The following is a 15,154-nucleotide window of genomic DNA, read 5'->3' on the forward strand; positions in this document are numbered from 1 at the left end:
GTGCTTTATAGGCTTTATTGGGTCATTACAGTAATTTCACTCATGGCTGTGCATGAGGCTGGAGAAGAAGCCATTTTAGCAGCATTATAACATGCAGTAAATGTAAATTATTCTTAGATTTTGAAAGATCTGGAAAAAAGTGCTCTGAAACCAGACTCACTCACAGCATATTTTCTAACCTTTTAGTTAATCAGATAAGAAAAAAAGTCAAGGTGAACCATTTTAGGTTTAGGGTTTAAAGGGTTAACCCATAAAGACCCAAACATCCACTGTCGACCAAAACCACTTACTGATCTACTCTGTTTAATACCTGTTGATCCACTAATCCTATTAATACATAATTAATACATAAGTAATTGGTGTAAAATGCAGTTTGTCATCTTTTCCTCTTACCTCAAAGATGCTCTGGTGCTGTACCATCCTGACAGAACACTGTGCTCTCAGAATGCAGGTCTACTGGTCGTTCCCAGGGTCTCTAAAAGTACAGTAAGAGCTAGAGCCTTTAGTTACCAAGCTCCTGCCTTATGGAATCAGCTTCCAGCTCATATTAAAGAGGCCGACACAGTTTCTACATTTAAGATTAGACTGAAAACATTCTTCTTTGAAAAGGCTTATAGTCAGGCTAGTTAAAAACAGACTGAACCCCACAGTTCAGTCTAAGTTGCCCTAGGAGCAATAATGCTGAGGAAAGTACAGTGCACTGTGCTCAGATTCAGATTCAGAAAACTTTATTTATCCCATAAATTGCCCGTATGGGATAAATAAAGTTTTCTGAATCTGAATCTGAGCACAGTGCACTGAGTCCTATCACCTGTTTCTGGTATGTACCACTTTTGTCTGTTCTTATAATTTCCAGTATATAGTTTACTTAGTCTGCTCATCACTATTAACCCAGTGTCCCTTTTCCCCACTCCCCTCTGGGGGAGTGGCTACTGTTTCAGTTGTAGCCGCCTGGGGCCCAGTGACGGCGGGATCTGAGGTGACTCATCTGTTTCCTGTCCTGACCTGTGACCCCGGACCTCCTCCCCCACCCTCACCTGTCTGGATGGACCTACTCACCCTCACCTGTCTCATCTGATTAGGTGGACCCCCTCATATGCCCCCACCCTACTGCATGTTTACAGACTGGAACTACATCTGCAAATGGACATCCATCAGTCCTGGTGCATCTATAGCCTGTCCGTCCACGGGAGTGGATCTCTCCTTCACTGTGGTTCTCCCTGAGGTTTCGCTTTTCCCACTGGGTTTTTGGAGTTTTTTCTTGCCTGCTGTGTATTTCACTGTTGTTTTCATATCCAACTAATTCTGCAAAGCCCTGTGAGGCAACCTTGTTGTGATATAGGGCTCTACAAGTAAAACTGAATTGAATTGAATGGAATCTTTTCATGGCCATCAGATATGACCCATTTGGATGTTCAGAGTCTCCGTAGTTACTGTGGAAACATCGTCATTTTCTACAACATTGATTCATTTTGGGCTTGCCCCCCCCCCCCCCCCCCCCCCCCATCACCACCAAAATTTAAACATTTTTTCCTTGTGCCAGATTCAACATTTCGTGAAAATTTCATGAAAATCCGTCCATAACTTTTTAAGTTATCTTGCTAACAAACAAACAAACATGCACACAAAGCAAAGCGATCACAATACGTCCTGGCGGAGGTAAAAATACTGGTTTTTCAGTAAAAAAATATAAAATACAGAGGATAATATTTCAATAAATGGTGATAAACCACTTAAGAAAGGTTAAATAGATAGAAAAATTCATTTGGGAACAGTCACAAAAGTCACATGGGTTAAAGGAGACAAAGCAGGAATGATGTATTTATTCACTGCATTGTGATGTCAGTTTCTTCTTGCAGTGCATCGCCTCATTAACACAAACGCTTCTATTTCCAGGCGTGCTGTCATTCTACAGGTAGAATATGTTCACATTACAAACAGTAAATTTGGATTTAATCCTCAAACGTAGCAGGGATACCCTCAGGCTTCACTTACAAAATACGTGACACCTGAAACTGTTGTCTATGTATGTTGGTGTGAAAGTCAAGTGAATGCTAATCTGATGTTTCAGACTGAGGACACAATGCAAAACTATGCTTTAGGACCACATATGGAAGTGGTGGAAAGCAGATCTGAAAAGCAGAGATTCCATATGATTTGTGTACTTTACACTGTTATCTAAAAAAAAAAGATCAGAGTGAAATTAAGAGAAGAAAATATAAGCTTTGTACCACTGTTGCCTGCAGTGACTCAGATTGGAATCTATTTAGAGTGCATGGTTTAATAAAAATATTGGTATTTCAAGGTCAGGTCATTTAACACAATGCAAAGTGCTCAAAATGCTGTACAAATCTGCAGGTTCAAATGCAAGATATATTAAAAACTAGTAAAAAAAAATTTCTTGTTCTTTCTTTCCTTTTTCCTCCTTAATCTCCTTTCTATACTATTATTTAAAACCCTTACTGATTTCCTGATTTTGTATCCTCACCTCTTTTGACCCTTTTACTTATTAAATTGTCAATGTCATTTTCATTCCCTCTTCTGTTTCTGCACGAATATGCCCAGCCCACACAAAATAATCATAAATAATCATACACACACACACAAACTCACCTGTAAATAGTGCTCTGTTTACACCCGTCTTTGTTTTGCTTAATGTCTATAAACTATTCTGTCTTCTCTGGTGCCTATGAGCTTGTATGTCTTGAAGTCTATGAATTAGTATGCCAGATGTTTTGTATTGTATTTTTTGTTACCCCTGTCACAAAATTTGTTTAGCACTAAATAAAACAACAACAAAAAACAACTAGTAAAATAAGACTAAATACAAGATATACTAAAACAGATTTAAAAAAAACCCTCTTATAAACAGTAATAAGATAATTGGTGCCAGTTTTATATGATAGCTACATAATGTATATTGCACCATACATTATTATATCATTCATGTTCCAATATTTTGTTGCACCTTCAGAAAATAAAGATAAATGTGGCAGTAGATTAACTAGTTTGACAGCAGTTACATCACATTATATCTTATGAATAGAATATCTTCAGTATTTCTGATGCATTTTCAGTGATAAACAGAGTCTATATTTAGTGTACTGCCTAAACTATATTGAAACCACTTGAGACTTTGTACAAATGTACTTTAAAAGTCCTGGATCAGAAACCAAACAGCTTCCATACCTGTGAAATCTTAAATAAACATTAACTTTTGAGGGGGGAAAATGTGATCAAATACTTAAATTTGTCTCTAAATTCCACATACCACTGCTCCTCCTACACTTGAGGACTCGATCATACAAAGATCGAGTTCTAAAATAACCAGAGAAACCATACTAGGAGACATATCATTCCTAGAGGAACAAGTACTTTCATATAATCCATTTATTCAATCATACTGTCCAAAGAATGGAATTTACCATGTGCCCATCAAAGAACTAAACACCTACCGTTAATTTATTCGTCAGCTGAAGTTGTGTTTTGCAAACTGAACATACCGAACACTGAACCTATCTGTACCTGCCTCCTGGAGCTGAGGAGAGTATGGAGCTGAAATATAACATTTGGAAGTTTAAGGAGGAAACTGGAGCAGTGCCTGGAGAACAACAATGCCCAGGATGTATGGAGAGGACTGAAACACATCTCAGGCCATGGGAAAAATGGGAAAGGACATCCTATCAGTGGAGATCAAATGAGCTGAATTTGCATTTCAACAGGTTTGACTCTGTCCCGACTCAAACCCCCTCCCATTCACGTCCCTATTCACATTTCTCCAGAACAGCGACCTCCCCCCTGTTGATACCATCGTCACCTCAGCTGCACACACACCTCTCTACGTCCCTCCAATCACCTCCCACCCCCCTCTAATTCACTATGGAGCAGGTGAAGGGGAAGCTCAGGAAGACTAAAGGCCAGAAAAGCCACAGGTCCGGACGGTGTCAGCTCCAGGCTGCTCATGGAGTGTGCAGAGCAGCTCAGTGAAGTGGTTCGGTATCTGCTCAACCTGAGCCTCAGTCTAGAGAGAGTTCCAGTTCTGTGGAAGACCTCCAGTGTGGTTCCTTAATCATCTGTTCCTAAAAAAGCCCACATCAGTGAGCCGAACCACCACAGACCTGTGAACATCAGGGTCTTGAACATTGAGATAGTGGACTCTAGTAACCCATGAGGACCCAGTGTGACTTTTGTGTCAGTTCCCAAATGATTTTTTTTCTCTATTTAACCTTTTCTAAGTGATTTACCACTATTTATTATACTATCCTCTGAATTTTGTATTTCTCCCAGTGAAAATCATCTATTTTCCTATATTTATTTGACTGATCACAAAGATTTTAATAAAAGCTCAGAATAAAGTCAAAGGTTATTGTATCAAAACAGAAAAGGTGACTTTTTCAGTAAAATATAGAATTAACAGGACATAAACCCAATGTCTCCATCCACTGCCATTTATCAAACTCCATTGGTTTAACTGGTGAATCAGTGTTGTAGAAAATGACAGTGTTTGCACAGTAACTACGGAGCCTCTGAATGTCCAAATGGGTCATATCTGATGACCATGAAAAGATGACAAACTGCATTTTATACCAATTATTTACATGCACTGATATGATTAGTGGATCAATAGCTTAGATCAGTTGATGCTTTTTGATTGATGGTGGATGTCTGGGTCTTAATGGGTTAAGTACCAGGATGTTCACCTCAATAATGAACTGGACTGGACTGATAACACAGATGGCCTGTTCAAGAAGGGCCTGAGGCGCTTCCACCTGCTGACGACACTGTGGTCCTTTGCAGTGGGCAGGGCTCTTCTGACTTTTTATGACACTGTAGTGGTCTCTGCAGTACTCTTTGGTATTGTGTGCTGGCGTATGGGCAGAGACAGAAAGAAACTAAATAAACTGGTTAATGGAGCCTGTTCTGTCTTAGGCTGCCTGCTGGACTCCATCAAGGAGGTGGTGGACAGAAGAATGTTGGCCAAGCTGACATTCATCAAGACCCCTCCCACTCCCTGCATCACACTCTGGAGGCCCGGAACAGCTCCTTCAACACTAGACTCCAAAGAAGAAGCGATACAGGTCATTAAACTTCCCACAGCGATCAGACTTTATAACAGTTCACAGTAAATCCCTCCATATCTTATCAGTTTTTTAATCATGTGCAATTATATTGTAAATGTGTAAATAATATGTATGGATGTACATAAAAAGTAATTCAAATTGCAGATACTCTTCTATATTTCCTGTTTCTACTCTTAAATGTTCTGCCTATCTTTGGCGTTGCTTTCTGTATTTTTGCTGCTGTAAACAATGCAATTTCCTGATGGTGGGATCCATAAAGGCTTAAAATCCAAGTCGCATGAATACAGATAAAGCAATAAATAGTCATTGAACAACATCTTAAAACACAGACACATTTTATGATTAAAAACCAGACTGGGTTTTGTTAAAATTGTTACATGTAAAGAAACAACATTGGTAGACAAAATCCAAAAATATAAAATAAATAAAAGTGAACAAACAATCAGACAAAATGGTTCCAAACATTTCTCCACAGTCTCCATTGACAATATTCACATTTGACATCAATACTGTTGATAAATGAAGACAAAATAACTGTTAATAGATGACATTTTTTTCAATACATCTAAATGAGTGTACAAGTGTGCATGTTCACAAACGCATGCAGGTGTTTACAGATTAACTGGCAAAATGATCCGTGGATCAACAAAAAAAAAATTCATTTGTTTTGCGTATAGATCTGTAGGTGGATTCTATAAAACCCGGGTAAGGGGCTCTGAAATCTAATCGGTTGGTAAATTTGGTTAAGTCGTGTTCAAAGTTTGCCATTTCTTAACATGACAAGGTACAAAAAAACAACAAAGAAATGGACCTTGTGATTGGATAATATGTCTAGTTGTAGACCAACTGTTCCACACAAGAAATCTACACCTACCACAGAGCCATGCCTTTCCTCTGCTCCCCCACCATGCATCACATACACTTTGCACTAACACAGAGGTCAGACAAATTCCAGTACACAACATCATAATCTCTAGAACAATGCATGCTCTCATGTTTTCACGTGCCAAAACATATATTTTTTTGCAGATTTGTTAACATTGCACATTTCAGTAGACTAAAGAGTGCAGGAGAAAAGTAAAAATAAAGGGTCGCCTTTTGTTTTTATAAGCTAGGTGATAAATAAGATCAAACTGGGCTCACAAAGGTGACATATAAGTGCTCTGAAGGTGTTTTACAAATGTCAGAAACATGGGATCATCTCAGGCGGCTTGCCTTGAAACAAACATGCAACTCAAGAACATAAAGCCATGGCGAGAGTAGTCAAATCCAAGTGCACTGCTGGAGTTTTACTAAGATAAAAGCAGAGGGTAGAACATTTTGAGTCTCCAGGAGTGTCAGGTGTATTCAGTTCAAAAGAAACATTGGCACAGAGGAAGCAGCTGGTAAGGTCAGCAATATTTTTATAATTAAAAAATAAAATAAAATAAAAAAACTACATGGTGAGCAATGGACTCGTTTGGCTTGCCTCACACTGAAACACTAACAACAGAAACCAAGCTAAAGACCGCATTTATATATTATACCTCAGGTGGGTGCCTCGTGGCTTTTTTAAGGTATGAGAGGCACCGTATGATAGAAGGGAGAACAACTGTGCACAACACAGGTCAAAGGCACAACACTGGACACAGACGAAGGGAAACAACACCCAAGGTGCTTTGAAAAGGCCCAGAGACAAGGGAGAAAAGCACTCTCCTCAATGAGACGTTTGGGCATTTTTAGCAGCACACAGTCTGCTCACGGCTCTGATTAGTAGAAGAAAACTGCACAACACACACTCAAGAAGAACAAAAATAGAAGTCACATCAAAATTTGAGCTCTGAGGCCTGACTGAACACGGCCAGAGAGCATGACAACAACAAAGGTAAAGGTTAATTTTTTTTTCTTCTTCATCTAATTCTTGAAACGCATTCTTTTTGTTCATGCTGATATAACATAATTGCATCAAATATATTTTTTTATACAAAGGATGGTTTATCAAAGTGTTCAATGCCAGTGATAGGTGTTGATGATATCACATAAAGATTGGATGCTCCTTTGCTTTTGGGAGCAAAATGATTAATTCCACAGTCAGAATGTGAGTAAGAGTTCAATCTGCACAATGGGTGACATGAAGTTTCAATTCTCCATCTGATATGTGTAAATATGGCTCAAACCCACATTAAGTTGCCTCTAAAAAACTGCACTTACATTTATAACAACATTATATTCACAATCATCCACTTGAGAGAGATTTTGCTGTTACAAGGATATATTGCAAATAGTTTAATTCTGCACATTAGAGAAAGAGGCTGATTCATTTTTGTCTGCATAGAACTGATTAAATTCTGCAGCAACAAAGAACTGGAAACAACTTTTTATATATGCATGTCACACAATGCTATAACGTTGCTATAAATATAATAACAGCCGATAACATAGATAGAAGGCAACTTAATGGTAAGTATATTCTAAGAGAAATATACTTCAGCCAAGTATCTATCTGTTGGCACAGAAAACAAAAATCTCACATAACATCTGGGATAAAAGTCTTCCCTCCCTTTCAGTTTCCACTGAAGCTCAGAAAACTGAGACACCCATCTGGAGAAGTTCACTTTTGTAACTTTCTGTGATAATGTAGGCTCAGGTATTTCAGGGCGTTAAGCATGAGGAGCACAGTTTAGCTTGTGCCACAGTTGCTACAAGTGCTACAAAAGACAACACAATCATTTGGGCGTGTGCTGTGTTAAGTTGAGAGCTGGCAACAGAGGCAGCTGCGAAGGGAGTGGAAGAGGACATGAGCGTTAGCACAAGGCCGGGGAGAGAGGGGTGCTTCAGGTTTTTGTTTTGAGGCAGCATACAGACTGGCCACAGTCCGACGACTTCCCTGGACAAACGGCAATAACTATAGTTTTCCTTGTCCCTAATTACAATTTTAAGATATGCAAGAGACCCAAGTAGTATAGTTAAAGAGAAAAATGATTAAGAATATCTGAAGTTTTTGAGGATCACTACAGAAAACGTGCAGTTGAAAGATCTTGAGGATTTCTGATATTTCAGTCATGGATAGAAAGCAGAGAGGCACTGCATACACATCCTCACACCCTCACCACTGGGTGAAAAACCATCAGGAAAACAGGTTATTAAAACTGGTATTTTCTGTCATTTAAATAGACTCACTCACTGTTATATGTAAATATATGACTACTATGATACAGAAATCAACAATTACACCATTTGCATTCATTTTTTTCATATAATTTCATCATGTAGCCTATATAGATTTATATAGATTCCTCACATGCCTTGACAAATTGTACACAGGTGTAGTTTAGTCTTTTAGAGTCATTTGTTTACATTTGCACTGAAATACCAAGATTACGGCTGTGGGGGGGTGGGAGAGAAGAAAAGACTCCTTCAAACTGAAGCTCCAAGAAAGCAGGAGTGACACTCCAAGATTTCCCAGCAGCGCCACCTCTGGGGTGAACGAAGCCAGGGTGTTTCGCAAAAATGGGAGTGGACAAACAGCTGGCTCAAACAGAGCGATGTGACTCTGCAGCATGCTCCGCCTCTGGACGTCCTGGCCTCTTGAGTTCAGTTTTTCTTGTTGCATGACCACCAGCTGAGGAGTCTGGGCGGGCGTACAGAGAAGGGCATGGTGCGCTGGGGCCCACGCTCATTCCATTATTGGATTCAGGTAAAGAAAGAGGCTCAGTCAGTGGAGTTGTTGTCTTTCCTTTGTGTCCTTTAAGAGTCCTGAGGAGATTTCTGCTTAGTTAATGTAGCCAAACATATGAGAGAGAAGTAGCATCCTTTCAGATAAAAGTGCGGTGATGATGATAAGGATGATGATGATGATTTATCGTAGCTCTGTGCGTCCTTCCACTAACAAAAACAAGGGGCTACAACTAGCACCGTAGCCTGAACTGCCATGACACTGACCATAATAGCTGCAATGAGGAACACCGCTCACTTGTAATCTCTTTTAAACTCCCCATGAATCGGTCCACAGCCTGTGACGGAGGAGAAGAAATCAGAATACAAGTGATGGTTGTGTTGCAGCACAGGAGGAGGGAGGCGTCAGGGGAGCCCCCGCTGTGGAAAGGCACACCAGAGGAGGGGAGGGGTTGATGATGATGGCGGTTGATGATGGAGTCGGGGGGGTAAACTCATTGAGAAAATGTTCATGTGGTTGTTTTGTTTTTGTTGATAAAGTGTTATTTAGCTCAGGGTCTGGTCTCTTTACATCCGCGAGCCTCGCTCTTGAAGGATCTGTGAGGGAACAGAGAGAAGGAGTCAGATATCCTTCGCATTTCCAACCTGCAGTCAGTCAAGGTTTTTTTACGTTGGCTCACCTTAGCCTTCTCAGTGGGCTCGATGACAATGCCATTGGTGGAGTTGTTGAGTTCCCGGGAAACTACGCATAGAAACTCAGCCTGGTCCTCGTTGCCATAGTTATATGAGGAGCCAATACTTATAAGCTGAAGAAGCACAGAAGACACGGCAAAAGACATGGAATCACAAGATTGCCTACAGGTAATACACATTAAAGTCATGAGAATTTTTAAAGCATTTCAAGAGTGGAAAACAAAATCTGAACAACCAAAAATCTATATGCAGCGTACAGAAAAACTGCTCTTAAGGAATAAGTAGACATGAGTAAAAGGAACAAAAATAGATTTAAAAAATGTATATATTTGACAGTACAAATTTCCTTTAAAGTACTGTTGGGTAATGCGACAATATACGGAGCTGTTCATTGAATTGTAGCCAAAATCAAAAATAAGGCAGTATTCAAAACATGGAAGTAACATTTTTTTCAATGTAGGTATAACATTTTGTCACATACCATCACAAACTAAACATTGTAAGTTGATAAAGCAAACTGATCATATTATGGAAATGTAGGGAACGTATAGGTTTGGCAAGGATTCCGAGAGAAATCAAATTATTTTTATTAAGGAATTACTTTTTAAAGTTAAAGGATCAGTTACATTTACATCGACTTCCCTTCAGCCAAACCAAAATATTAATAATGAAAAAAGATGAACTGCAAGAATTTCAAGTATATGGAATAATTTTTCAAAATGCTTTAAAAACTTTTTCAAACTTAACATATGCAGCACTTCGGCAGAAACAGTTCTATAAACATTAGTTTTACATATCTGTGAATTAAAGCATAAAAATCCTCCTACCCCATGTAAAAATTAGTCAACACTCCATTTTGACCAATCCATTATTAGTGCACTTTGCTATTTTATTTTATTATTTTTTTCAGTGACAAATATTGTCCACACTAATAAAGAGTGAAATAATCTTGTCTTTACATTTAAAACTACCCCTCTAAAACCTCTGGAAATATTTTAATCTGATGATAATATGCATCTCTGGACAGTACAGATAAATACAATTAAATGAAAATGTTATCCATAAATATTCTCTAAGGATGTATCATAAAATAAATTATGTTAATGTAATACATAAGTAAATTATGTGTATTACTTTGTTTTATTTGGTCCACATCACCTTTATTTATTTCAACGTGGAAAATTCATTTTCCTTCAGGTGATGAATATCTCAAGCTTCATTTACATAATAAAAATGTACTGAGGTACGCTAGAGGCTTCTGTCAGATCTAAATGTTGAAACAGCAGCTCTGAAATAACTAAAGCATAAACTAAAACATGACATCAGAAAAAAAGCCCCAGCTTTCTGCACCTGCTCAAACTTCCAACCGTCTGACATGGTAGAGACCATCTGTGTGAGTTCCTCCTCTTGGCACTGTAGCACTCGATAAACATGCTTCACAGGCCCCTGGGGGACAGGACAAAGGCACACAGAGTATGTTACTGAGGGAACACAGCATCAATTATATGCACACACACATTCTTGCTAGTACAAAAAAGGATCTTTAAAGACTTCTCTGAATCTACCTGAGATGTCCGGTTCTCATTATCCCGTATCCTCTCTTTAACCAGCCTAACCAGGGAAGCTATGTTATAGAACTCAGCTTCCTCAAGAACACCTGACACAAAAGAAATGTCATTAAATGGTGCATTCAAGCAACAGTAAACTGTAAGAAATACAAGTTTAAATATATGGTTTAAAAATTGTAGCACTGCAAACCAGCTTTGTCCTGACAAAGGAAAATATAGAAGGTGTGACTCAGTTCATACCTTCCTCAGCCAGATTTTTATCCATGATCAGTTTCCCATGCCGAAGGTAATTCAGTATGGGTCCAAAGTATGTGGGATCCCTGTCGATCAGGTAGGCTCCTGTCTCATCCTTCAAAAATGCAGAAGAGTTGGCGTGTATTGTTATTTTATCACATTGCAGATATATGAAGAGTGCAATAACAGTGAATAACAATAGCAATGATAGTGACTAACACAAAGGTGGAAATCATGGACAAAAAAAGCATGAATTTACAGCAGCTAAATGAATAATGACCACTGCTCATCTATAGGAGCAAATCATTTCATATCTTGTTGGCAAAGCGATAGGGAATGAGTGTTATTTCAACAACTACCACACATAAAAGCACAGCTTGAAGCCAACTTTTATCTCTAAAAAGGCATCCAAATGTTTACTTGCCAGTTTAAACTACAACAGCCACACTTCTAAAATGAAAGCTCCTATATTAACCTTTTTTCTACGTACATCAGGTACTATGTTTCTATGATAAGGCTTCTGGCTACAGTTCTTACCATTAAGGAAAGATGGAAAACAGTGGCTCCAACTTCTCAAACGAGAGCATTTGTTGAAATTCTGTTAAATCTTATGGTTAAATACATGTATCTTTGAGTTGTTGTACAGCATATAAAAACATCTACTTGGACTGAGATGAATTGTGATGGGCATTGATTGCAATATTCTGATACAATTATAGTCTAAACAATGAATACAAAAAATAATAGTATATATTGAAAGTAACTAAACTGACACATGGGCCCTTTTGTTGAAAGCAGTGTCTCAAAATGATGTAGAGAAGCTTAAGGTCTATGTCATCATTATCATTCATTAAGGAAGCAAAAGTAATGTGTTATGTTGTATAAATGTGAGATTGGGGTGAGATTTAATACGTTTTCTTCTTCCCACTCCTTTTTTGAGCAATACATATTGAATTTATTTTGTTATTACTAGTGTACGTGGTAATTGCTATATTGTCTTGATCACCTTTATTTATTAATGTATTTGGTCTGATATTAGTTCCTTGTACACATAAAAATGTTTTTTCTTCTACTCAAAACAAATAAATAAATGTATGAATGAATGAATGAATCCTGGTTTTTACAGTTTTTCTATTACATTAACAAACTTACTAATAACAACAACTAACTAGGGCATTAAGTCCCCTGGGGATCTGAGACCCTGGGGCCCTTCCCGGGTTATTAATTAATTTCTGATCATTTTGACGGTATTAACATGGCATTGAATCCACCTGCTGTGACTTCTACTCACTTTGTCAGAGTCCAGGTCGGGATCTTCTTGACACAGTCGGTACAGGAATGATTTGGGGTCTCTGCACAATGTTTGCTTGGTCGTGATGAAGTAGGTACCGCCGACGTTGAGACGAACCCAGCGTGATCCCGGCTTGTCTACCGGTTCAGATGGGGAACTGGGGTTGCTCTTCACCGGGAACCCAAACACTGAGCGACCGCTGCTGCTGCTCGACACCCCGGGACTGAGCTGGTTGCTCCGCGGCGGAACCATCAGGGTGGGCGAAGCCAAGCGCACGGAGCCTCTGACATCCCGGTGCTCGGTCTGCTCTATGGTGCCAGTTCCGCTCGGTTCCACAACATGCAGTTCAGCCATGTTTTCTTCGTCTAAAAACCGATTAGCTAACGATACGCTGCAGGGCAACAATTTCTCTCAGCCGATTTGTAAACAGAGCGAGGCTATTTTTCTCCGACGGGGAGGCTGGCATCAGGGCGTTGCTGCTCACACTCGACCGCTTCTAGCTATCCAGCCAAATATTAATGCAAAAATGTGACTATTAGTGTATATTCGACGTAAGCAGCATCGCGTTTAATCGTTTCTCCATAAGATAAATTGCTCATTCTTGTCTATTCAAACGTTAATCAGAGAAAGGCAATTCTTCCGGGTTGTAACGTGATTAATGTTTACTTCCGCTATGTCATTGATTTTCAAAATAAAAGCCAATGTAGATTTTCAGGTGTCACGTCATACATAAAAATGTCAACTTGTAAAATGAATAATACAGATAACAGTTCCTCACTAGTTTTAAACCTCAAGGGAATTATTTTCCTAGCCTTAACGGAATTATTATATCATAGTTTTTATGTGCACATACGCATGCGCATATTTATGATAAACAGCCCTAAACTGTCAGGTTCACGCGTACTGCGATCAAACCAGCCCGGATTCTCCTCTGCATGGTCAGCCAGCCCCTAGTGTTTTTCATGTGCGCCATTTATCTGATAATTACGGTAAAGTAAGTTAACTAAAATGATTTTAAGGCTAATTTCAACATGCAGTGAAATCTTTTTCCTCCATAAGTATTTCACGAATCTGGTATTTTTGGTATTATTACTTCATATACTATTATCACCAACGCTATGAACTACTTTTACTGTGTACTTTTGGAGTAATCATACTCCAAAATCCCTTTCAGGCTACAAAAGTGTTTGTTCTTGTGTTAGAGATTAAATTTAATGATGAATAAAATAAAATTTTCTCATAAGTACCTCATGAATCTAGTAAATTTGGTATTAGTACTTCATATACTATTAGCACAAACACTATCAGCTACTTTTACTGTGTACTTTTGGGGTAATCATACTCCAAAATCCATTCCAGGCTATTAAAGTGTTTTTTTTTTTTTTTTTTGTCTGATTAAGTGTTAAAGACTAAATTCAATGATGCATAAAAATATTTTTTCCAATAAGTACCTCATGAATCTTGTATATTTTGATGTATGATTACTCCAAAACTACATAGTAAAAGTAGTTTATAGTGTTTGTGCTAATAATATATGAAGTACTAATACCAAATATACAGGATTCATGAGGTATGTTTTGGAAAAAATTATTTTATTCATCATTGAATTTAGTCTTAAAACCTATTTCAGATGAAGACAAGCACACTTTTGTAGCCGAGAAGGGATTTTGGAGTAGGATTACTCCAAAACTACACAGTCAAAGTAGTTGATAGTGTTTGTGCTAATAATATTTGAAGTACTATATCCAAATATACTAGATTCATGAGGTATTTATTGGAAAAATTAATTTTATTCATCATTGAATGTAGTCTTTTACCCTCTTTCAGATGAAAACACTTGTAGCCTGGAAGGGATTTTGGAGTATGATTACTCCAAAAGAACACAGTGAAAGGAGTTCATAGTGTTGATATTAATAGTATATGAAGTAATAATATAAAAAATACCAGTTTCATGAGGTACTTATTGGAAAAATTAATTTCATTCATCATTGAATTTCGTCTTTTACACTATTTTAGACGAAAACACTTTTGTAGCCTGAAAGGGATTTTGGAGTATGATTACTCCAGAAGTACACAGTAAAAGTAGTTCATAGTGTTGGTGCTAATAGTATATGAAGTAATAATACCAAAAATACCAGAATCGTGAAATACGTATGGAGGAAAAATAATTTATTTCATGTTAAAAATAGCCTTAAAACCATTTTAGCCAACTTACTTTACCATAATTCAGTCCCTCCAGGATTTTTTTTATTGTTGCGGCCTAAAATGCCTGATTTTGCGTCAGCTTTTCCAAAAAATTGCGGTGAAAGTTGCAGTGATTTGAGGCTTCTTTTATTAAAGTCACAGGAACATGGGCATTTGCAAATTACTTAGAACAGTCTTTTTTGAGTTTTTAGCCTTAAAAAGCAGCAGGAAGCAATGATTTTAAACAAAACAGGCTTTTTTTTATTCATTCACTTATTTGTTTTGAGCAGCCAATGAGAGCGGAGCGTCACTGCGTCTCATTGGCTGGCGTTCCGTGATGCTGTGTTCTCATTGGCTGACGTTCTGTGACGCTGCGCTCTGATTGGCTGATGTTCTGTGACACTGCGCTCTCATTGGCTGACGTTCTGTGATGCTGTGCTCTCATTGGC

At 38.2% G+C, this 15,154-nt stretch overlaps 1 protein-coding gene across 1 annotated transcript; it reads right to left on the reverse strand.

Moving 5' to 3' along the window:
- Positions 1 to 5,399: 5,399 nt before the first annotated feature.
- Positions 5,400 to 13,181, reverse strand: kctd2 (potassium channel tetramerization domain containing 2). The gene is made up of 6 exons (XM_030121476.1): positions 12,522 to 13,181; positions 11,237 to 11,345; positions 10,994 to 11,085; positions 10,779 to 10,874; positions 9,416 to 9,541; positions 5,400 to 9,332 (listed from the first exon to the last, which is right to left on the reverse strand). The coding sequence occupies exons 1-6, from the start codon at positions 12,873 to 12,875 to the stop codon at positions 9,303 to 9,305; spliced, it is 807 nt and encodes a 268-aa protein (XP_029977336.1). The 5' UTR covers positions 12,876 to 13,181; the 3' UTR covers positions 5,400 to 9,302.
- Between the last annotated feature and the right edge of the window lie 1,973 nt (positions 13,182 to 15,154).

The sequence above is a fragment of the Sphaeramia orbicularis genome, chromosome 19, assembly GCF_902148855.1.
Source record: "Sphaeramia orbicularis chromosome 19, fSphaOr1.1, whole genome shotgun sequence".
Lineage (NCBI taxonomy): Eukaryota > Metazoa > Chordata > Actinopteri > Kurtiformes > Apogonidae > Sphaeramia > Sphaeramia orbicularis.

Excerpts from the sequence above, each read along its gene's own strand:
- kctd2 (XM_030121476.1), bottom strand. The coding sequence starts at position 12,875 with ATGGCTGAACTGCATGTTGTGGAACCGAGCGGAACTGGCACCATAGAG. Across the intron at positions 11,086-11,236 it reads TAAAAATCTGGCTGAGGAAG|GTGTTCTTGAGGAAGCTGAG; the intron begins GTATGAACTGAG and ends CTTTTGTGTCAG. Across the intron at positions 9,542-10,778 it reads ACGGTTGGAAGTTTGAGCAG|CTTATAAGTATTGGCTCCTC; the intron begins GTGCAGAAAGCT and ends GTGCTTCTTCAG.